The 22,457-nt window shown below is 42.5% G+C and overlaps 1 protein-coding gene across 1 annotated transcript in view; it reads right to left on the bottom strand.

Moving 5' to 3' along the window:
- Positions 1 to 15,068: 15,068 nt before the first annotated feature.
- SNX7 (sorting nexin 7) overlaps positions 15,069 to 22,457 on the bottom strand; it is a 28,172-nt gene continuing 20,783 nt past the window's right edge. Inside the window, exons 8-9 of the mRNA XM_057402777.1 lie at positions 22,018 to 22,170; positions 15,069 to 15,462 (exon numbers count right to left, since the gene is read on the bottom strand). Coding sequence (XP_057258760.1) covers positions 15,382 to 15,462; positions 22,018 to 22,170 — 234 coding nt within the window. The 3' untranslated portion in view covers positions 15,069 to 15,381. The remainder of the gene's footprint in view (positions 15,463 to 22,017; positions 22,171 to 22,457) is intronic.

Below are 22,457 nucleotides of genomic sequence, written 5' to 3'. Positions count from 1 at the left end.
AGAGCTTCCCTTTTGCTTCAATGCCAGAGGACCCATGGGTTTAGGTCCTCTGTGGACTTCACAATAGCCCTGTGTTTCCTTGGGTGCACGGGAAATTCCATAGGAGACGTGCAAACATCCCATGGCTTGAGCTCTCTGCAGCTGTGCAAACAGCACAAGGGGTATGCAATACTCTTCTTTAAACATGCCCATGGATAATTGAGCTTCAAAGCAATAGCTCTGCTAATTCTTTTATGAGAATGCAAATTCCTGGTGTGACTTCTCACTGGCTTGGGAGCTTAATAGGACAATCAGTGGAATCTAAGATGGCCCCGAGGCATAAGCATAGCTAGGGGTATTTCTGCAAGTCTGATCCATACTTAATTCCCTGGTAATTCTTTCGCTCACTTCCCCCCCCTTTCTTGCCCTCCCCTGCTCTCGGAGGGACGGAGAGGAGAATCAAAAGAATGCAGGGTGCAGAACTAACAGCAGCCTAGAGTTTGTCAACTTTTCACATTCAAATCCTAATGCTTGAGTTACCTCCCCTTATAACCTGCAGTATTTCAGGAACAAGTGTCCTGATTCTGGTATTAGTTGCAGGGATCAAGCATGAGCAAGAGGGACTCTTCATCAGGGACTGCAGCGACAGGACAAGGGGTGATGGGTTCACACTGAAACAGGGCAAGTTCAGGTTAGATCTAAGGCAGAAGCTCTTCCCTGTGAGGGTGCTGAGGCGCTGGCACAGGGTGCCCAGAGAAGCTGTGGCTGCCCCATCCCTGGCAGTGTTCAAGGCCAGGTTGGACACAGGGGCTTGGAGCAACCTGCTCTAGTGTGAGGTGTCCCTGCCCGTGGCAGGGGTTGGAGCTGGATGAGCTTTAAGGTCCTTTCCAACCCAAACCAGTCTGGGATTCTGTCAAAATAAAAGTTTAATAAGGCGAAAAATTCCATATATTCTCAAAGATTTAGTATGGAAAGTGGAATATTTGTTAAATTCAGTGTCTTTCAGCAAAATCATGCCCAACTGTGGGCATGATAGCAGATTTGCCTTCATTATATGTATTTCCTGGTTTATTTTTGTAAATGAGCCTTAACTTGCTAAATACTTGGTGTCTTCTTCTTTGACAATCACCATTGTACAGCCAGCTTTTATGTGAAAGGCTGAAAAATATATCAGGTGCCTCAAAGGCAGCCAGAACAATTTGCCGTCTTGTTTTCCAATGACAGAAACAGGTATGAAAGTTTAACTTCCAGCTATTGGGAAGTCCAACTCTGATTAATTCAATATAGAAAATCAAGGCCTAAGAGGAGTAAATGGCTCTGAGCAGAGCTTACACAGGGTCAAGGCTGTTTCTGCCTCACCCCACCAGCAAGCAGGCTGGGGGTGCACAAGGAGCTTGGAGGGGAAGCAGCTGATCCCAATGGACCAAAGGGATGCTCCAGACCGTATGGAGTCAGGCTCGGCACATAAAGCTGGGGAAAGGAGGAGGAGTTACAGCATTTGTCTTCCCAAGTAACGGTTACGCATGATGGAGCCCTGCTGTCCTGGAGATGGCTGAAGCCTGACCATGGGAAGTGGTGAATGAATCCCTTGTTCTCCTCTGCCTGTGTGTGTGGCTTTGGCTTTCCCATGTTCAACTGCATTTGTCTCAACTCACGAGTTGTTTCCTTACTTTTACCCTTCCCATTTTCTCCCCCATCCCACTGGGGAGGAGTGAGCAAGCGGCTGCATGGGGCTTAGTTGCTGGGTGGGGTTAAACCATGACATCCAACATGGGGCTTGGAGTAGCGGAGATAGTGACACAGGGTGATTGGAGTGTGCTGTTCTAGATGGAATTTGTAGCTGTTATTGCTGTTTAGTCCGTGCCTTCCTGTATATCAAGTATAGTGTTTGTTAGTGGGTGCTTTTTGCTTTCACAGCTTGCTGTACCACTTGCCATCTTACACTGCTGTGCCTGGGAACATTCTGATAACAGCAACGTGGTGCTGTACCTGAGCAAGACATTAATGCTGTTTCTGTGCTGGACAGGCTGGAACTCCCGTGTCAACTTGATTTCAAGAGGCTGTGACCTGTGCATGGGTCTGCATGGGAGGAGGTATATCCTGACCCATCTGTGGCTGTGGTTATGTCTGTGCCACGGCAGGTTTACCTCTGAAGCAAAAGGATGAGTCCTTGCTGGAAAAGGTGCACCTCGAAGCATCTGTGGCTTTGGAGAAGTCCACGCAGCAGCAGGTACCCCTTGAAGCATCCATGGCAGTGCATGAGGTCATGCTGGAGCATCTCAAAGCATGGATGAGTGGATGAGCCCATGATGGAGTAGGTATGCCCCTGGAAGGACTGCAGCCAGGGGTAAGGCCATGCTGGAACAGGTTTATTCCTGAAAGGACTTTGGGTACGGCTGCACTGGAGCAGGCACATCTCTGGAGGCATTGTGGCCCTTGGATAAGGCCATGCTCAAAGTGACAGTGGCTGTGGGTTAGTCTGTGCAGCAGCAGGTATACCCATGAACAGACTCGTAGGTAAGGCTTCTTCTGGGGCAGATACAACCCTAAGGGACTGCAGTCAGTGAGTGAGTCTAGGCTGGAGCAGGGGCAACAGGAGGCGTTCATCGCAATGGTAAACCCTATGGTCTGTCCAAAGGGACGGGGGTGAAGATGGAAATACCTTTAAATTGTTGTATCTGGGGTTTGAGGTCCATGTTGTAGGGTATAGGGTATATATAGATATATATAACCGCTTGAACCCATGGAGAACAAGCCTTACAAGAAACAGTGCAAATGCTTAGTTGCCAGCTGGGGTTAAACCACAGCAGTGGCAAAGGGTGAAGCGTGGAGGTGGACACAGCAACAGAGGTTCTCCTTGCAGCTCATTAGTTCATACCTTACTTGTACTAATCCTGGGTCACTAACAGGCTGTCCAGTCTGAGACCGTTGTCCCCCTTGAACCAGATCACACCAGGGAGAAGAAACCTCTCCTCCCTGTGCATGGCCAGTTCTGTGCAGCAGAGCCACAGAAGCTGGAGCGAGCAGAGGTTGGACATGGAGAGTGTAGCATTTATTTATACATGATGCCTTTTTTCTCTTCTTCTCTCTATCCTTTGATCAGAGACTCCTCACATCTTGTGTTCTACCTCCTGGTGCTCTTGTTTTTCTCTGCTGGGTTTTTTCCTCTGAGTCTTGCTTTTCGTCTTCATTTTTTCACAGTAGTTTTGAAGCAGAAACTCCATCAAAGATGCTTTAAGATTGAGCTGAGCTTTAAACCCCACAGTCCCTGAGAGGCTCGAGGGCTAAGGTGGATTCACATCCTTCCTTGGTGATGGGGACAGGCTGGACCTGGTGTGTGCCCTGGGCAGGCAGGGCAGAAGCTGTCCCCAGAGAGGACCAGAGCCAAGCTGCCTCACTGATGGGAACAGGGGCAGGAGCAGGGTGAGTGCCCTGCTACAAATGTGCTTCCAGGAGTTCACTATGTCCCAGATTATCCTCTTAATAGAAAGGAAACCCTAAAAGCCAGGACAGCCATTGCCAGCACCCCTGCAACACACGGCCCGATGGCGCTGCTTTTAGTCTGGCATTTGAAATCGCTCCAACAGATGGAACAAAAGGATGTAGTAAAACGTGACGTTCCGTTTTATCATCTCTATTTGTTGGGTGAATTCTGCTGCTCATTCCCACTGCTGGTAGCACTGAATGCAGGTCAGATCCTGACGGTTCGCAGTTTATAAAGCCCAACTCCAGGGGTCAGAGAGAAAACCAATCAGTAATAATGAGTTACAGGATACATGTTCATCTATGGAATTGGCTCTGGTGGGTGACAGCTCAGCTCAATCCCAGACTGGTTTGGGCTGGAAAGGACCTTAAGCTCATCCAGTTCCAACCCCCTGCCATGGGCTGGGACACCTTCCACTAGAGCAGGTTGCTCCAAGCCCTGTCCTTTGAACAGTGCCAGGGATGGAGCAGCCTGATGAGTCCAAATAGTCACAGCTTCTACAGTCAGTCATTTACACACCACTTCTCAGTACCCATTGCCTATTAAGTCATCATCCTTATGTGTATTTCTATTCTCAAGGTTTGATTAGAAGCTCAGAAAGTAAAGCTAGATTTGTTTTCTTCACTGTCTCCCACATGAGTGACCCTGGTTTGCTTTGCTGTGGTACCTTCTCTCTGTCCTCTTCCAGTTTGGTCAGGGACTTGAGCAGCAATTAGATCACTTCATGTTCAGTTAGTGCTACAGCTGGAATATTAAGCACTAAATGACTGAACTTTTAATTAGCGGTTTAACTAAAAGCAGCCTCCTCGCTGTGAGAGATGTTACCGAGGATTAACTTTACACCTGATGGTGTTTGCCAAACAGCTTACAGGGGACACTGTCCTGGGGGCTAGTCCTGAGTTCGTGATGACTACTTGCTCCTGCCTAAGGGTTTGCATCCATATGATCCTATGGTTTGCATCCACAGGACATTCCAAAGCCACACGTGCAGAGGTAATTATTAATCCCACTGCAGCAGCAGCAGCTCTCAAGTTCAGAACAGCAAATGCTGGGTTAGGTGCTTCAGCAGCCTTTAAACTGATAATCTGAGGACCTGCAGTATTTACATCTGTGCTTCCACAAATGCTTGGAAGAAATAATAACTACTGCTAGAACACGGTGTCACTGTTTATTTGTGGCAACAGAAGAAGCCAAAGTGGCCAAGAAAGTACTGACACCTCTCTATGTGGTGCAGAAACAAGCTGGAAGCTGGGGATGCTCTGCTCCTGTGAGACCCCACTTTCAGCACTGTGTGCAGTGCTGGTGTCCTCAACATAAGAAGGACATGGAGCTGTTCTGATTCCATGCTGTGTTTACCTGGCCACTCTTTTGGGCAGCAAGGGGGAGGGTCTCACAAGAGCACAGTAGAAGGGCAGGATCACCTCCTTTGATGTTGTTTTCAGGGAGACAGTTTGAAGCAGGGACATCTTCACTGGATCAGAAGAGCTTCCACCAGGGGACAGTTGGATGCAAGTTGGGTTTTTACCGCCAGGATTCTTGGTGGCCCCTCTGGACAATACAAGAGGAATTGTTTGCCAAAATTACTCAGCAACACGTTTCAGGTAATGAATATTTCCAGTGAATCATTCTGGGCCAGACTTGATCAGGAAAGGAGGCAAAAGAGTTGGTAAATTATTTATGCAGCTTTAGCACGAATGTAATAAATATTCCATGGTGTCGGAGGGAAGGAAGGGGTTTGAAATGAAGAAAGAAATTAACTATGAAGGAAAAGCACCTGAAAACTGTGGAAGGTGAATACACAGATCTGAGGTATTTGAATAATAATGATGAGACTTACAGGGGGAAGTGCAAAGGATGGAAGCCATGGCTCACATTCAGAGGCAGCTCTTCCTCAATGGTTCTTTCTCTACAGATGATATACAAACTTTTCAAGCTTCCTTCAGTTCTGTTTAGAAACAAAGCAAAGAAAACAAAAGAATTACCTGGGAGTTAGCCAGGGGAGGACATCCCTAGATCCGGCTAAAGGAATTACATGTTCAGGAGCAGTGATTTACGACAAGGCCGTAACTTCAGGAGAGAAATACCATTTTGAGTATCAGATAATGATGTGTTATTTGGATTTTCCAGAGTGACTTTTCTCAGAAACTCAACACTGAATTAGGACAATTGTGTGGTTTTTAAGGACAGAATCCATAGGGCTTCTGTTGTGCTTGGGACAGGCACGTCCAGCAGCAGTAGCTGCTGTGCCCTTAAGGATCTGTTCTGGCACCACATAAAGTAACACCACCGTTACTCCTGGTGTCCTCAGGTGTGATGTGTACAGACTCTTATTGGTCTTACAAGTCGACTCTTCATGTTAACAGCTGAAAACTCACTAATTTTAAATCTTAGTTTTGAGGGAGACCGATTTAACTTTGTTTTTCAGTTCCAAATCCCTTCCTTCTCAAACTTCCTTTTCCAGAAGGAAATGGGCGAGAAGAGAGTAAACAAGCAAAGGAACCCCAACATATTCGAAACACATATTGACAAACTGGGATTTTTTCTGAACCCCAGAGACACACAACACATTTTTTTCCCCTGTTGACAATGGACTTGGGCTTCTTTTAACCTCAGGACTAACATTCAAGTGCAATGCTTAATGTTCGTCATTGTCATGAATGTCTCACAGACAAGATCTGTCATGGGCACACCAGTCTCCTCCTCATTGGCCATTCCCAGCTTTGGCATATCAATCCATCCCTTGCACATCTGCTCAGAAAATGTCATTAGTTACACCCATATGCTGCAGAAGTATGTGCTAAAACTTAAGGAACAGAAAAGGCCAAGAGATGTGACAGCCCTTCTTCCTGCTACGTGTGTTTGTCAGAGATGTAGGCAAATGAGCTTTTCTTGCCCTCTGCCACACGGTGGGGATATCAGTGTGTCCTGAGCACCACCAGGAGATGAGGCAAAAGCAATTTATCATTTATTCTGATACTTCTGCTTCTATTCACAGAATCAACCAGGTTGGAAAAGACCTTTAAGCTCATGGAGTCCAACCGTTGCCAGCACTGCCAAGGCCACCACTAACCCATGGCACTGAGGCCTCATCTCCAGTGTGTGAACGCTTGCAGGGACGGTGACTCCAGCCCTGCCCTGGGCAGCCTGTTGCAATACCTGAGCACCCTGTGGGGAAGGAATTGTTCCTCAGCTCCATCTAAACCTCCCCTGGTGCAGCTTGAGGCCGTTTCCTCTTGTCCCATCCCTTGTTCCTTGGGAGCAGAGCCCAGCCCCCTCCTGGCTCCATCCTCCTGTCAGGTATTCACTCAAGAACAGTGATTTATACTCTGAAGAGATGTAACATTCCCCACACAGACATAGCTTCTTCCCTTTAGTAAATCATTAGCATCATACTCAATAACTTGTCCTTGCAAAGAAATGATGAATAGGATGGACAGGGATCCTCATCTGCAGTTCTGTGACATGGGAGACCCAAATGAGAAGCTCTTACTATGAAAAATGACACTCAAATATAGCAAATATGGAAACTCTGAGCTTGTTCATCACCTTTTTGACAGCTGGGCTTCATTTTGGTAGCAAATGGCAAAGCAGAGAGGGACCCCAGTCCCAAACCAAGCTATGCCACGGCAACTCAGTTGCTTCAGTGGCATCTTGGTACCATTTGGCTGGTGTGTAGAGCTGTTCCAGTGCTCAGCCCTGCATTCAGTGGCCATATCTCTGCACAAAGGCCAAGCAGAGGGCTGGTGTTACTGCCTTGAACTTTATTCAGCTACAGGGTCCTCTAGAATCTGCTTTATTCACTAAGAAACATCAATTACTTGGCATTCATATTAGGCTCTTCTTTCTTATGACGCTATAGTTCAAGGCTATAGATACAGGAATAGAGCTATTATAACTATGATTTATCTATTAATGGCAGCTTCTTCAAAGTTAAAGAATGAGATAGACTCTGAATATACTCTGTTTCCATCTCCCTGACAAGGGGTTGGCAGCTGTTCTCAGTATCTGCTGTAATGAAACATCAGTTCAATTCTTTCCTGCATGGTCCATTATGAACCTCAGTCAGTGGCATGTTTAAAACCCAGGATTGCAATTCAATTCACAAGAGATTTGAGCTTTCAGCAGGACCTCACTGCCGCAGTGAGGAGCAGAAGTCATCGGCCACTATTTCAATGAGGGTGCCAAACAGAAGTCTGAAAATGCTGATTTCTGTCAACTGTTGTCTTGGTTCCTGACTGAAATCCAAACCAGTGTCACCATTCACTGTCTGAACAACCTGATGGTGATTCAGCATTGCAGAAGCACCACTGGAAGTTCATCTCTGGCACCCCCCATTCAGCCGTTGTATGTGTGGTTCAATGGCTGTACTTTAAAACAAAACCCAAACCAAATCAATTTAACAAATTAGCAGCATTCTTTTACTCCAGGAGGCGGTTCCAAATCAAAGCTACTCAACCTCCATCCTCCTCTTTTTCCTTTAGGATTAACTGGGGAAAAAGAAAAGCTTTCCTAATTATAGAGCTTTAGCTTGCTTCATAATCTGGCTATTTTAAGATCTGTTTACAAGATCACAATATGAAACATCATTCAACAACCGTGTGAATTGATTACATCCTTCTGAAGACCATGTCACAGTAGAATATGCATTTGTAGCTGTTACACTGCCCTATAATTAAGGCTTTATTGGTTCCATTCTAAACAAGTTACTGCAGCTGGAGAACAGCTGAGATGGAAAATGCTCCCCCCAGAACAAAGAAACCACCCCCCAGCCTTCTAGAAACAAATGGAACTACCAAATATAAGCGTAAGTCAAGATACTGATTGTATTTTTCTGCTCCAGTTTCTTTTTAATGTGCAAATTTTCCCCAAATACTATTAATAAATTGAATGTTGCTTTATTGGGACACTTTGTGTTAGAATGGCTGAACACAGTCTTTGGTCTTTTCATTCATTTCTGTGGAACCTGGAGAACAGCTTGATGCTGGCATGGTTAGCAGTCACATTGGGGATCTTCACATGTCCCACAACGAACGAACAGAAAAAAACAAAAAGGCACCATATAAATACATTTACATGGTTAGAATGGCTTTTCTCCAGGCTGAACAGTCCCAGTGTTCTCAGCCTGTCTCCATACAGGAGCTGCTCCAGCCCCTGCTCGTCCTCGTGGCTTCCTCTGGGCTTGCTCCAACAGCTCCATGTCTTCCTTATAATACTGGTTTCCATCAAGGTCATCCATGTCCTTCTAAGGGCAGAAAAACATAGATGGCAATACCACTGTTCAGCTTTATCATGTTGCAGACAATGACTTTCTGAACAATGAAGCCAGAATTCCCATAGCAACCCCCGCAAAATGCAGGTGTAGGTAGCAAGCTGTATAAAGCAGGAACAGGAACATCTTGAGTTAAGGGTTAAAACTAAGCTAAATGTAATTTAAATCATGAAAGTAAATATCCTTCTAATTGTATCCAAGTCATTTTTTCCCTTTCCGTACTATTTTTTGCTGTTCTATATTCTGAAATCTATGTATAGGCTGCAATTGAAGTGACAGATGACAGTTATCTTTGTACCACTCCCAGCTCCTGAGTAAGGAGACAAGGTACAGCAGCTCCTCAGCACCCCTCAGCACTGGGGCAGTGCTGCAGCTGAGAGAACCTGGGCTGAGAACATTGGGGCCATTCAGCCTGGAGAAGAGAAGCTGCGTGGAGACCTCAGAGCAGCTTCCAGTGTCTGAAGGGGGCTACAGGGATGCTGGAGAGGGCCTCTGCATCAGGGTCTGTAGCGATAGGACAAGTGGTGATGGGTTCACACTGAAACAGGGGAAGTTCAGGTTAGATCTAAGGCAGAAGCTCTTCCCTGTGAGGGTGCTGAGGCGCTGGCACAGGGTGCCCAGAGAAGCTGTGGCTGCCCCATCCCTGGCAGTGTTCAAGGCCAGGTTGGACACAGGGGCTCAGAGCAAGCTGCTCTAGTGGAAGGTGTCCCTGCCCATGGCAGGGGTTGGAGCTGGATGAGCTTTAAGGTCCTTTCCAATCCAAAACAGTCTGGGATTCTATCATTCCATGATTACTTCTTCCCAGTGTGTGCTTGCCTCTCAGCTCTCCACACCTTGCTCTTTGCCAGCTCCTCCATCAGAGGACTGTGTACCGTGCCCAAACATGGCTCTAAAAGTCCTTGTAAACCTGAATGAGGTGTTCAGGGGGTAGGCAGGAGCCAGGGTGGGACCTGTATTAAGTGGCTTTGCAGCTATCATGGAAAAGGAGGGGGAAAAAGAAACAGAATTAGGGAATGTCTTCTATTGGCATCTCTGCATTTAACCAGGCAGGGCATGGCTTTTTTTTGCCTTGGTTGAAAGGAGCTGGCTCAGATTTGCCAGTGTGACCCAGTGCTGCCTTTCTGCATTAGATACTCTGGATAAAGCTGATGCTGGTCTGTACTGAGTCTTTCTGCTTTAGCAAAGAAACGCAGAACTGAAGACAAGGCTAATAGAAAGCAAAGGTTCTGGGTTCAGTCTTCAGCAGAAGTGTGTTTCTTCATTAGCTGTACTCATATATGACAAAATAAGGCTCTCAACAATGCCACAGGGCACTGTCATCATCTTGGAGGATGGTAAGTAAGTTAGGTGCTTTTTCCCCTTGTGTGCCTCCCTTTTCCTATTTCTCCCTTCTTTTTCTTGCTCTCACAATGAGGTGGTTATAAAATCTGTGCACTCACACGATGAAAGCACCATGCTGGAAGGTACCAACAACTATCGAACAAGTGACTTTACTAGGCTAAGCTGTCACAATTGATTTGCTTATAATCCGTGGACTGTCCTGTCAGTGAATGAACACAGTGTCCAAAGAGAGCTTCTCACTTCGCTGTTTTCTCTCAAACCAATTACAAATCCTCTTCTCACCTTACCTGAGCCTGCTTTTATGCCAGGTTGTTTTGGCTATGGCAAAATGTGCTGCTGGTGGACAAGAGTAGAAGAGGATGCACTAAATCCCCATAGTAGTTTTTCCCTTCATATCATAGACTCATAGAATACTTTTTAGGTTGAAAGGGACCTTCATAACCTTCCCTCTTTTGCTTTTATTAGGTAGGAACTTTGGACTCGAGCTGTGTATATTGAAGTATCAAGCAGTAAAAAGAGATGAAAAAGCATTCTGCAACGCCAGTGAGGCAGATATAAGGAGCCTTGTGATGTGTGGAGTTTCAAGCTCAGCTCTCCTTTTACATTACTGTTTTTTTACCTCCTGGTGCAAGCTTAACTTCTTATTTAAATGAAGGCAGTTCCAGAGCACAACTGAGAACTAAACACCTAATTTCTTTTCATTTGCGGAAGAGCCTGGTGAGATGTTTTCCTTTTGGAAAAACAAAACATCCCATTATAACATTGCAGCCACTTAGGTTTTGATTAAAGAAGTTAATTTGGGATATGCTCTTTAAGCTGACACAGTGTTATAAAACAGTGCACGTTCCCCACACTGTATAATCAACGTTGCCTTGATTCCAAGGATGTTTCTTAGTTTGGCTTTGACAGTTAATGGCTTACTGGCAACTCTTGGTTAATTATTAATGCAGACACCATAATGCTTATTCGTTAACTAACCTTCTAAGCAATCCAGTTGTCAAAGGAATTCTTCCTGCTGAAAACTCAGTGTCGTATCACGGTCTAGATCAAAAACTGTTAAATGACAAAGTCTGGCTCTTTGCCTTGAGGAACACAATGGGGTTTTGATACTCTTTCCAATTAAACAAGGTCATCCTTTTACAGTTCTGCATGTCTTTCATGGTGTATCTTCCCTAGAACAGGATGTGCCTTCACTTGTCAGATCCCTAAAACCTCCCAGATCTACTGAGTTTGTGACTGTCCCTTTCAGGTTCAGATGAGCAGTGGCCTCTCAGATCCCCCAGCAAGGCAGAGCCACTGCCAAGAGTGGGGCTGCACCAACCACTGCTGCAGCTTGGAAAAGCAACACGGTTTCTTGAAGAACCTTCAGGTTCAGTTTGTTGAGAAGCGTTTCTTTTAATCACCCTGTATTCAATCAGCTGCCTCTGTGGGGGGTTAGATACTTCATGGTGATGGCAGGGCGGGAGTGGAGGAAACAGAAAGCAAACAGTTCATAACTGCTACAAGCTTCAAAGCTGTGCTGTGCTTCATGAATGTTCGGCTGTCCAGGTACTTTCCTAGAATCCCAGACGCTTTGGGTTGGGAAGGGCCTTCAGATCATCCAGTTCCAACCCCTGCCATGGGGCTGTAACTTTCTGCTTTACCTTCTGCTAAGGCTTTGCTATTTATTCCTCTAGTCCCTCAGTCAGCCCCATCAGCGGCAGGTAGGCGCTCCTCCATCTGTCAGCAAAGGTTTGTTTAGCTGTTCTCATTGAGTAAACTCAAAACATATCAGAGCCTATTAAACAACCTCTGCCCTCATCACGAGGCTGCAAGAGACTGTTTGTGCAATATTTAAATAGTGCAGATATTTAAGTGTGATTTGGGCATATGGAAGGAAAGCCCTTGATCTTCCTCCTGGTGTGCACAGCTCCTGCTGGAAAGTTGGTTTCGTGATTCATTTGTGCCAGTGCTACCCTTGTTTTAGTCATGCTCTCAGTGAGATCCATAGCTGCTCATAGCTATCAGGCAATGTATCAGTATATAAACCCCACATCCTTCTGAAGTCACTATTTTGGGTGCACCTTGTCAGCAGCAGGGGCCAGCAGCTCTTTTTATCCATATTATCCTTTTTCTGGACATGCATCTTATCTCACATCACTTTTGAAGCTACGGAGTCTGTACCAGGCAAGCATACAGTGGTTAGAGCCACTGATGCTTTACCCATACAAGCTGTTTGGTTTACCTCTATTACCAGCAGTTCGCACTTGTGACAGCTCCCGTCAGGTAGCCGAGAAGCTTTTTGTTCTTGTCTTCATATGTGTTTTCAGTCTAGCAAGAAACGCACATTCGCAGCCCCAGCTATGAACCACTGACACAGAAAGAGGCAGCATGTTCCCAACAGTTGACCTTTTCTTCTGGCTTGGAATTGTTTCCTCTTCATGGTCAAGACAGCATGACATCTAAACCTTGCAGCCCTATAAGCTGTGCAATCACATTCACCCTGGTTTGTGCAACAAAACCCACCCAGGAAGTGTTGTACCACTCAGCGCTGGTGTTTCTTGCTCTCTGCAGACCGGCACAATAAAACATTGCCCTGGTTTTACCCCAGTTTATTTTCTTGAAGATCAGATTTGTCTTGTGGTTCATTATATTCGGTCTGCAAATGTGCAGAAGGGAGTGGAGGCCTCTGGACAGAAGCTGTTAGCTGGAAGCAGCTGGAAGTTTAATTCCTTGTCAGACTTCTGGTACTTCAGAACTGATTTGAAGTGGCTGGGCTCTAACAAGATGGTAACCAAAGCTGTCTGAAAGCAGCAGAAAGAAAACCCACTAAGATTGCTTTTGAGTGATCAAATAGTGTAAGTACTTGCTAAGCATTAGGCTAAGAAAGGTGACTCCATGCAAGAAAGACCTTTGGAAATAGGTCTAAATATACAATAGACTCTAAAATGGAGTGTCAGAAGCACTCTCATGACACAAAAGGGCAATGGTGGATTGTACGCAATTGGTTTTGCATGATGACAGTGCTACTAGAAAATCAGCCTCTATATAACCAGTTCCAAAGTCTTTCCCCCATAAGTTATGGCCTAGCTAAAAAGGAAAAGAAATTGAAACTAAACCACGAACATAATGAACCACAGCTCACGTTTCTACCAAGGATGCAAAATGCTTCTGATTTCCAAATACCTCAAAGAGCAGCTTTCTGCTGAACATATGGGTAAAATCAGTGCAAAACACACTGGCATTCCCCATCTCAGCTCATCAGGCATTACCCTTTCTTGGAGGAGCCTAAATTAGAGGCTCGGTATTTAACTTTGTGTTCCATTTAACGATTTGTATCCTTTCAGGTAAGCCTGTTCCAGCTGAATTTCTTGAACTCTTGCTTATCTGGTATTCAGAGTGTTACTGCTGTCTATCTTGTTGGAATCCTGTTTATAGGAGTGTAAACTACTGGGAGATTAGGAGCTAAAAACAGCAGGCAAAACTGAGTATTAATAAATGCAAATGAATGCTCCCTGGGGAAAAGCCAGTTCTCCTATATATACACACTGATGATAGAAATTCAATTATTTAGTAATCTTCAGAATAGCTCTTAATGTTAGTGGACAGTTCTATGGGATGGCAGCTCAGCATTCAGTGCTACTTTAAATTAGAAATGAGTAGGAAAGAATGAGGAAAAGTAAATCAAAGGCATAATTCCAACAACGTTTACATGTCTGGTGTGCCTGCACTTTGAATCCCAGTCTCAGAAGAACTAGAAAATAGGAAAGCAGCAGCCGTGAGCACAGATGTGAAATGCCTGTTGTACAAGATGATATTGAGCTATGGCTTTTCCTCTGGGAAAAGAGGCAGTGCTTGAAAGGCACACTAGAGGTTTGTCAATTCATGAGTGGTACAGGGAAGACAAATAGGAAGCAGTTGTTCACCTCTTCTCCCAGTTTAAGAGGCAGAGGGCATTACCTGAAATTATTGGGTAGCTGGTTTAGGAAATCTCAAAATGAATTGGATTTTTTCCTGCCAATTAAATTCTGGAATCCACCGATATTCAGCATGGTAAATACAAAAAGTTTAGATGGAAATCAAAAGAAAATAAAGCACAAGGAAAGACATTAAGGGCTATTAAGCACATTGATAGAAGTTCTGATATTAAAAACAATCAGTGGGAAGGGTAAAACAGGAAAAGTCCAGCCATGTTATTCCGTGCCCCCTGCAAGCATCCATACCCATACCAAATTCCTCCTAACACAGACTTGCCTCTCATCTGAGTTGTCCATGCTGGGAGAGATGCATTCTTCCTGCAGTATTGCAGAAGCATCTTAAGTGCTATTTTATACCTGAAAGAAAGAAATAACTGAACTTTCATTAATACTTGATAGGGGGAGCATGAAAGCAATGTTCCTTGCAGTGTTGAAAAGGCCATGCTAGTATTCCAGGTCTCACCTGGAATCTAGAGTTCCTAATGGCTCAGCCTGCCTGGACAGGTTCACAGCCACCCAGCCCATCATTTTAATGCAAAACTCTCTTTTCCTTCCTTATCTCTTTCTTTAGCACACCAGCTATTCAAAGAGGGAGGAAGTTCAGGATCACAGGAAGGTCAACCATGGGAATACAAGGTTTGATCCTGCAAACTCCAAATGGAGCTCTTGTGTTGGCAGGATCAGTGCTGCGACTAATGTTGTATCACTGTAGAAACAGTCTGTTTCATGACCTGTCAGGGGTTTTTTATCCTTTATAAAATGTCAAACTGAAGATGTTTAATAGGCATGGAAATACAGCAATCTGAATAGTGAATTACCAGTACTTTAAAGCAGCATTACTCTCACAAGAACATGTTCAGCATCTTTCCGTACCATGTTGCCATCGGGTGAGTAGCACAAGCTAGTAAAATAATCCTAAAGAGCTCCTTGAAGACTACACTAGGTAATTTCACAGGAAATTACTAACAAAGGGAATGGAACAAGCATGCTAAAATACCAAAATACTTCTTCCAGGCTAAGATCCACGACAAAACCAAGCTTTTCTTATTAAACTTTTTATTAAAATGAAGCTATTTTCACATTCTTAAAATACTTTATATCCAAATTATGCAATATTTATGAAAACAATTGTATGCAAACACGCATAAAAATATGTAAGATCACAGCTAAGCAATATAAAGCAATATATAGCATGTTCCAAAATGTACTTCAGGACTAGAATACCTGAGTTTTCAATAAGCTGGTTTCACTGATTCTTAACAGTTAAATTTAATGATGTATTTTATCTTGTATAAAGCACTTTGGTTGGGAAACACTGCATGGACTATGCAGAGGTTGAGCAGAGATATTACTCAAGGTCGATCTTCAGAATCTTCTTCCATATGAAGCTCCACTGTTTGAGATGCTAGGAAGGACTCCCATGTAGCAAGGCACTTAAAAAAAACAAAAGACAACACAAATACACATAAATATAGCAGATGGATAGATTCCTGTCAATCTGGTAGCCAAGGAGAAGAAAAAAGCAGAATACATCCACATTGTCCCAAGCTGCTTTTGTGGGGCTATGGTAAGAGCAAAATATGGTTTCCTAGGAAGCTCAGTGATGTGCAGAATGTTAGCCAACAAGCCAAGTGAGCTGTAAAGGTCACTTCTTTTACATAATGACAAGAGCACAGTGTGAGTATTGCAATGGTATGTGTTAGCATGGAAGATGCTAACATTAATTACATTCTTCTTTCATCTCCCCCTTTAGTTAAAAGATCTCTACCAAATAGGAAGCACACTGTCAGGTACAGTTCCCTTGTAATCCTTGTGGCTTCCTACTGTATACCTCATTTTACTTCCAACTTAAATGAACGGGTTATATTCTACACACACCAAAAAATCTTTTTGCCCCTGAGTAATAGGAAAGAAATGGGACCAGAAAGGCAGGAGCTGAGGAAATTGTCATCCTTACAACAAGTGGCATTTCTCTCCTCATGGCAAAATGTATTTAAAATTGTACAAACTATGTTTTTCATTTGAAACAGGTTCTTTTTTTCAGTAGCATCATAGCAATAGAATGATTGCATGAATTTGCCTGCCCTGTTTTAATCATAGAATGGTTTGGGTTGGAAAGGGTCTTAAAGCTCATCCAGTTCCAACTTACTCCTCCAGTCTTCTTCTGATCTGGCTGACAAAATCCCCAACTAACTTCTGCTGCTTGAGCACACAACGTTGTGCTGCTGTTCAGAGCACATGTATGGTTAAAATTACTGTGAAAAGAGAAGACCAACAGGCTAAGAAAGAGTTGTGTGGAAATCTATGTCTTCACTGACTTTTTTTGAGAAGTGTTATTTTGACATGGTAAATCAGGGAGAAACAGTGAAAACGGCACTAGCACGAACTGCAACTGCTGCAAACTGATTTCTGGCTTAAAAGGTCTTTTTGACCTTTTGTATAAAGCCTTAAAGGTTTGATCAACAGCTTCCCCCCTACTTCATGTGACACAGTGGCAGGCAAGTCTATCTGAGATGCCTGAGCTGGAAGGTGGCATCTTGTTTTTAAAATGTCAACAGCTGTTAGCGCTGTGTCTTCACTGTGGTGCTTGGACTCTGATTTCTGCCTTATTGAGCTCAGTGCGGATTACCATCCTAGTCAGCTGCAAGGCACATCTGTTTTCGTAGGCTCTTTCTAGGTGTGGGACAAGAAATGATCACTCTTTCTTGAAAAGTCTTTTGTTGCCAATGGCTGACTTTTGCTTTTCCTGAACAAGAGTTTAATTTCTAGCCTGTAACTCCATGGTTGTCATTCTGTGATTTCAGCCACGTGAATTAAAACACATGTATCAGCACTGGCTGGAATGCGAAAATGACTTTCTGTTATCTTTGCAATGCTGAGCCAAACTGCACATCTTCAAATGCAATCCCAGGATGTTCATTACCCAGACTGATACATTCTCCTGAAGTCTTTGCAGACAAAAGATGCAAAACATTTTCAGTTACACAAGTTATTCAGCTTTTAATTCGTCCTCCTTTATATAACCAAAACATATTTCCCAAACTGTAAGAGCAATGGTGGCTCATTTCACTGTCAGACATCACAGCTGACAAGCTTTATAATTAACCACACCAACCCAAAACTAGGTCTCTGTGCCTTAGGCTCAAATTTTTCTACTATGAAGCATGAGCTGCATAAACAACATTTGTTAGTGATGGATATTTCAACATTATTATGGAATGACCGTACTTCATTTTCCTGGAAGTTGGAAAACTGAGATGGAACTAGAGGATCAGCCAGCTTTCACAAAGGAGACAGAAAAGGGAAGAAAAAGGAAAACCAAACCTGGGAAATTCAATGAGGATTGAAATTCATAATCCAATTACTTGTGAAAGCCTGGTGGAAGGCATAAAAAAGCCTAAATACACAAAATGAAATAGGAAAAAGCTAAATAAGCCTACTTTACCTAAAATGCTCTGATTACTACTGCAGGTCATACACTGATTCTGAAACATCAACAGCAAAAAGGTTTTCATATCTAGTACAACTGCACAGCTAAGTAAAAAAGAGATCTAAAACTAGAGTCTATAGTAGGGACAACAGCAGAAGCAGTGTGTCACGTGCCACGTGTGTTTCTGTCCCAGTTGCCTCTTCTCCAAGGTTGAAACCTTAAAAATACCTTTTCTGGTGGCATTTTCTGGAGTAAAATCTGAAAATAAAATCTTATGTGTGCCTGAGAAAGTGACCAAAAATACTGTCATAGTCCTGGGTGCATGGAAACGAAAACCGGAGTTCACAGAAACAGTGATTCCAACTGCAAGGAAAAACATCTTCCTCGAAGTATTTAAAAGAAATGTTTATGGTTGACAAGAGTAAGGGTTCAAGGATGGATAATGGCTTTGAAGTGACAGTTACAAATGGGCTCAGCCATGTGGAAGCTTTGGGAAATCACATGAAGTTTGTTAGCTAAAATCCCAGGCACTGTTAAGGTAGGATGTAATCAACATGCATGAGCAGCTAACTTTTTGCTATGCAACCAAATTACTAGTTAAATGCATCACTACAGAGGCCTCTAGGGCAAGCAACAAATCTCATCTATTTTTCTACAGCTTTTACTAGCTAGAGAGGCGCAGGAGGGCTTTGGATTGCGAAGGAAGTTGTTGTAATGGGGAAGGAGTATTGCTTTGTCCCAGTGACTCTTTTGGCTCAATTTATGCCTGTACAACAATGTAGGTCACAGAAATAAACTTGAAATGGTTAAGAAAATAAGGAAATGATTTCCATTTTGGGGAAAAGAGAAAGTTGTGTCATTACCAACAAGAATCTCACTATAGCAAAGATGACTGTAGCTTTTGATTTGATTAAGCTGCAAAGATTATAACAGGATTAGTTTGACATGAGAAAATCAGAGCCTATGCTGTAAAAAAAAAAGGCTCATCCATGCACAAGAGAAAAGCATGTTCTTTCCATGCCAAAACTAATTAAACATCATCCTACATTATGACAAAAACCCAGTCTTCCTGCATTTACTACAGTGCCTCATAAGCCGTGGAAAACCAAACTCTGGTATATTTGCTGGATTTAGAATGTTCAACTAATCTTTGGATTGGGCTGAAAAATCTCACTACTTCTTGTTCTGGTGTTTGTTCTGGAGAGAATAGGTTAACAAAGATCCTTGCTGAGAAACATGTAAAGTGTTTGTCTTTGCTGCTGTAAATATCCTCAAGATGATAGTAAACACATGAGAAAAGCAAAAGGAAAAATGTAGCAAATGTTTAATTTCCATTGCTCTTTGAAGCCACAGTTCAGCATTGCCTGGTTTGGTTTTGCTCATTTGTGCCAGGAATGCTTTAAACCTGCTGGCTAAATAATACCACCACCAGCACTAACTTTAGATCTTGGTTTGGTTTTAGTCTGCAGAGCATCTGTACCTAACTTAATGAAAATACTCCTGGTGACAGTCATCTTTCTCAGCTGTAAACTCCACTCTGAGAACAGTCTGTGATTTTTGTCTGTGCTAAGGTGTGCTATTGCAGACAATAGCATCACACCTAAGGCATGGGGAAAAGGAATAAAATAAAGGGTAGGGTGTTAACACATGCTTCATTCAAGCATTTTTCTCTGTAAGACTAAAGAATCACTGCTATTTACTTCAGAAATCAGGTTCTGAATTTTGAAATCTTGTTTCAGACACCACCACCACCACCCCACCCCCCCATTTTTGCAGTGCATTTACAGTCATTATTAATACAGCATATTACTGACTTTAAGCCTTTGTGGAATACAGAGAGACTTAAGTGTGTGTTCAGCTGTTTTCCAGAAGCAAAGAAAAGGAAGTAGAAAACCGTATGAACTTTTGAGACCAGCTACAGGAATACCAAATACTCGGTCTTGGTAATTCCTGGCTACTAAATTACAGGGGGGTTGGAACTAGATGATCGTAAGGTTTTTTCCAACCCTAACTATTCTATGATTCTATGGTTATATTTAAATATTTAAATAAAATTCTAAGATAGCTTGCACATTATCACAGCAAAACCTTCACTCTCATAACCCTGTACATATGCAACATGGGGCTTTAGTTATCTTTGTTGCCACAGCTTTGAGTGACACAAAGAGACTGGTGTAGAAACACCACAGCTGTAGAATCAAAGGAACGCTTCTTATTCAAGTACATTAAATTCAGGTAGTCAATAAAGTGGAAAGCTACAGAAATACCTCTACTTGTTTTGAATGAATAAATCTGGAGAAATAAAATTACAGGTAACACTTGAAAGTAGCACTTCATGTAACATGACCATCAATTCAGATTAAGGGAGACATTCTCTTTCATGTGATGAGACATACTCTTTTAAGTACATCTTTCAAGTGATGATTGACAGATTGACAGCAGAACCCTCAGACAACTACAAATAAGGAAAGATCCAAACAAATGTAAGGTCATACTCTTTCCTCATATTGTGACAAAGACAAAATAACATTTTAGATGTTCTAGCGCACTTTGATGCACGTCAATGTTGGACTTGATCACACTAGTGTTTGTTAGTTTCATATACTCTTGAAGGACTGGATTCTCTACTGCAAAATCCACCAGAAAACATGAAATGTCTCTCATTACTCTGTAGATCTCAGCAGTGTAAGTGATGCAGAGAATGGCCACCAACATGAATTTGTTGTGTGCATGGAAAATGGAAGTCAGCAAGACTGGGGAAAAACAAAGCACTGTGAAATGTTGACATAGAGAATAACATGCGACCGGCAAGAATGGGACTTTAACTGGAGGGGGAGGAAGCTGTGGAAAGGAGGAGAAGCACGTACTGACTAAATCAGAAAGAGATGATATCTCACAGGAGATGAACAGAAGAGCTGGGCATGAATCCTATCCATGGCATCCATGGCCTGGGAGCATGCAGAGATCATACTTGGAGGGGGGGGAAGCAGGAAATAAGACTGAGGGATGCTGCAGCAAGGGAAAGCCTAGTAAGCACCAAATGGTGCATCAAAAGCAAAGGATCACTTCTTATTAAAGTACATTAAATTCACGTAGTCAGTAAACTGGAAGGCTACAGCAATACCTCTACTTGTTTCTAATGACTAAATCTGGAGAAATACAATTACAGGTAACACTTGAAAGTGGTTTAATTTTGGACATGTGAGAGCTAAACCAGTTTGTGACATAATGAGAGTAATTTAATGTACAGGATGAGCTTTGCTATTCTGAATTAAAAGTCTAATCAGCAAAAAAGCATTTCTAGACAGGAAAGAGAAATAAATTATTATTTTGGGGGTTTAATTTAGCAAATTGTTCATTACGAAAATATTCCAATCCACTCAGCATCATTTTTACACACATATTGCTGAGATAGAAGTCAGAGATCATCAATAACTGAAGAAAATGTGAAAGGATGCCAAAAGCTTGCTGCCTGATTTCAGGAGATATTTTGATTTTAATATGGAACAACAGCTTGTCGATGTCCATGCATCTCATAGACTAGATGTTAATTAATTAGATTATGATCAAGAGCTCTGTCTTTTCAATTATGTTTTAACAAAGTGATTTGTAAAATCAGGACACTGTCGCCATAAAAAGTTCAGCGTACAGGACTGGAAATCACAGCTAGCCACACAGATCTGTGAAATCACTGATTTATGGTTAATAGATGGCTTATATATTGCAATTCTTTTCTCAAAAGAAGTAGAAATTCTTTAAATCATTTCAAGACATCTGGGATGTCTTCAAAATGTGCTCTTCAATCAACAGCGTGTTCCTCAGGAAGAAACCTCACAGAATGCTTAACATATTTGGTTATATGTTTTCAAGTTCTCTGTCTCAGTACACATCCTTGTAAAAGGGAATTCTCACCAAGAATATTATCTGTGGCATTTGATATGAAAATAAGAATCTAATTGCAACCACTTCCTTTCTGAAGGAGTAAGTTTCCATTATAAAGAGATTTGATTTATTCACTTTACATACTTGCAGCATTTGTATTTTTTAAGCTTTTCATATTAACTCCTAAAAATTATATTCCTAAAGTCTGATTATTTCACGAAAGACAATTCCTTTAGAAAAACAATAAGGACTTCCTGAATGTGCTGTCTGAAATGGAATCACATTTCAATGTTTTCCTCATATATTTAACAGAAGTTCCAGTATTCCAGAGGCCTTCTTCATGCAGTTACAGCAAAGGATTTCCAAACTGAACTATAGCAGCCGACACTGAACCACAAAATATGGTCCAAATTATGTGGTTAAATGGTTAGTAAAACTAGAGTGCCCTCTGTCGATGATGAACTCAGGATCAAGCACTTGGGAAAAAATGAAACGCATATGGCTTGAAACATGTCCAGTTAAGGATAACTGTCTCCCTCTTCCCACAAAAACTCATCCTGAACTTAACACAGGTCTGGACTAAAATGCAAAAATTTGTCTTTACAGACAATCCGTAGACTTCTCCACTGAAATAATCTATGAAAGAATAACGCTGCTATTGTGAAAGTGGTTTTACCTCTTCATAATAACGGAGGTTATTCTCAGCCACATTAGTGAAAGTTGATCTCATGTCACACTGCATATTTTGCTTCCACCTGTCCCAGTCTGCTTTCAGGGCATTATTGGCACATTCGACTTTGTCTTCAAGTTTCCCAATCTCTTCTGAGAACTAAATATGAATTGTAAACATAAAAAATATTAGTAAAGGCATGATTTCAAAGGGATTGAAATCAAGTGTTTGTAGTGCAAGGAAAGAGAAATGCAGAAACGAGGCTGGTGTTTAACCTAGCACAGAAAATCATGCCCCAAGAGAAAATATAAGTTTTATTCTTAATGAATAACTTGGGAAAAAGTCTGAGATATTAACAATAGAAATTCTAGAGCAGAAGTAAAGTGATGCTGAAGATATTTGTATTGACTGAGAAGTTAACAAACTCTAGCACCTCTTCACTAGCA

The sequence above is a fragment of the Pezoporus wallicus genome, unplaced genomic scaffold (assembly GCF_028554395.1).
Source record: "Pezoporus wallicus isolate ANWC-B61680 ecotype Strahan unplaced genomic scaffold, APGP_CSIRO_Pwel_v1 contig_8333, whole genome shotgun sequence".
Classification (NCBI taxonomy): domain Eukaryota; kingdom Metazoa; phylum Chordata; class Aves; order Psittaciformes; family Psittacidae; genus Pezoporus; species Pezoporus wallicus.
This window is presented reverse-complemented; position numbering and strand designations above follow the sequence as displayed.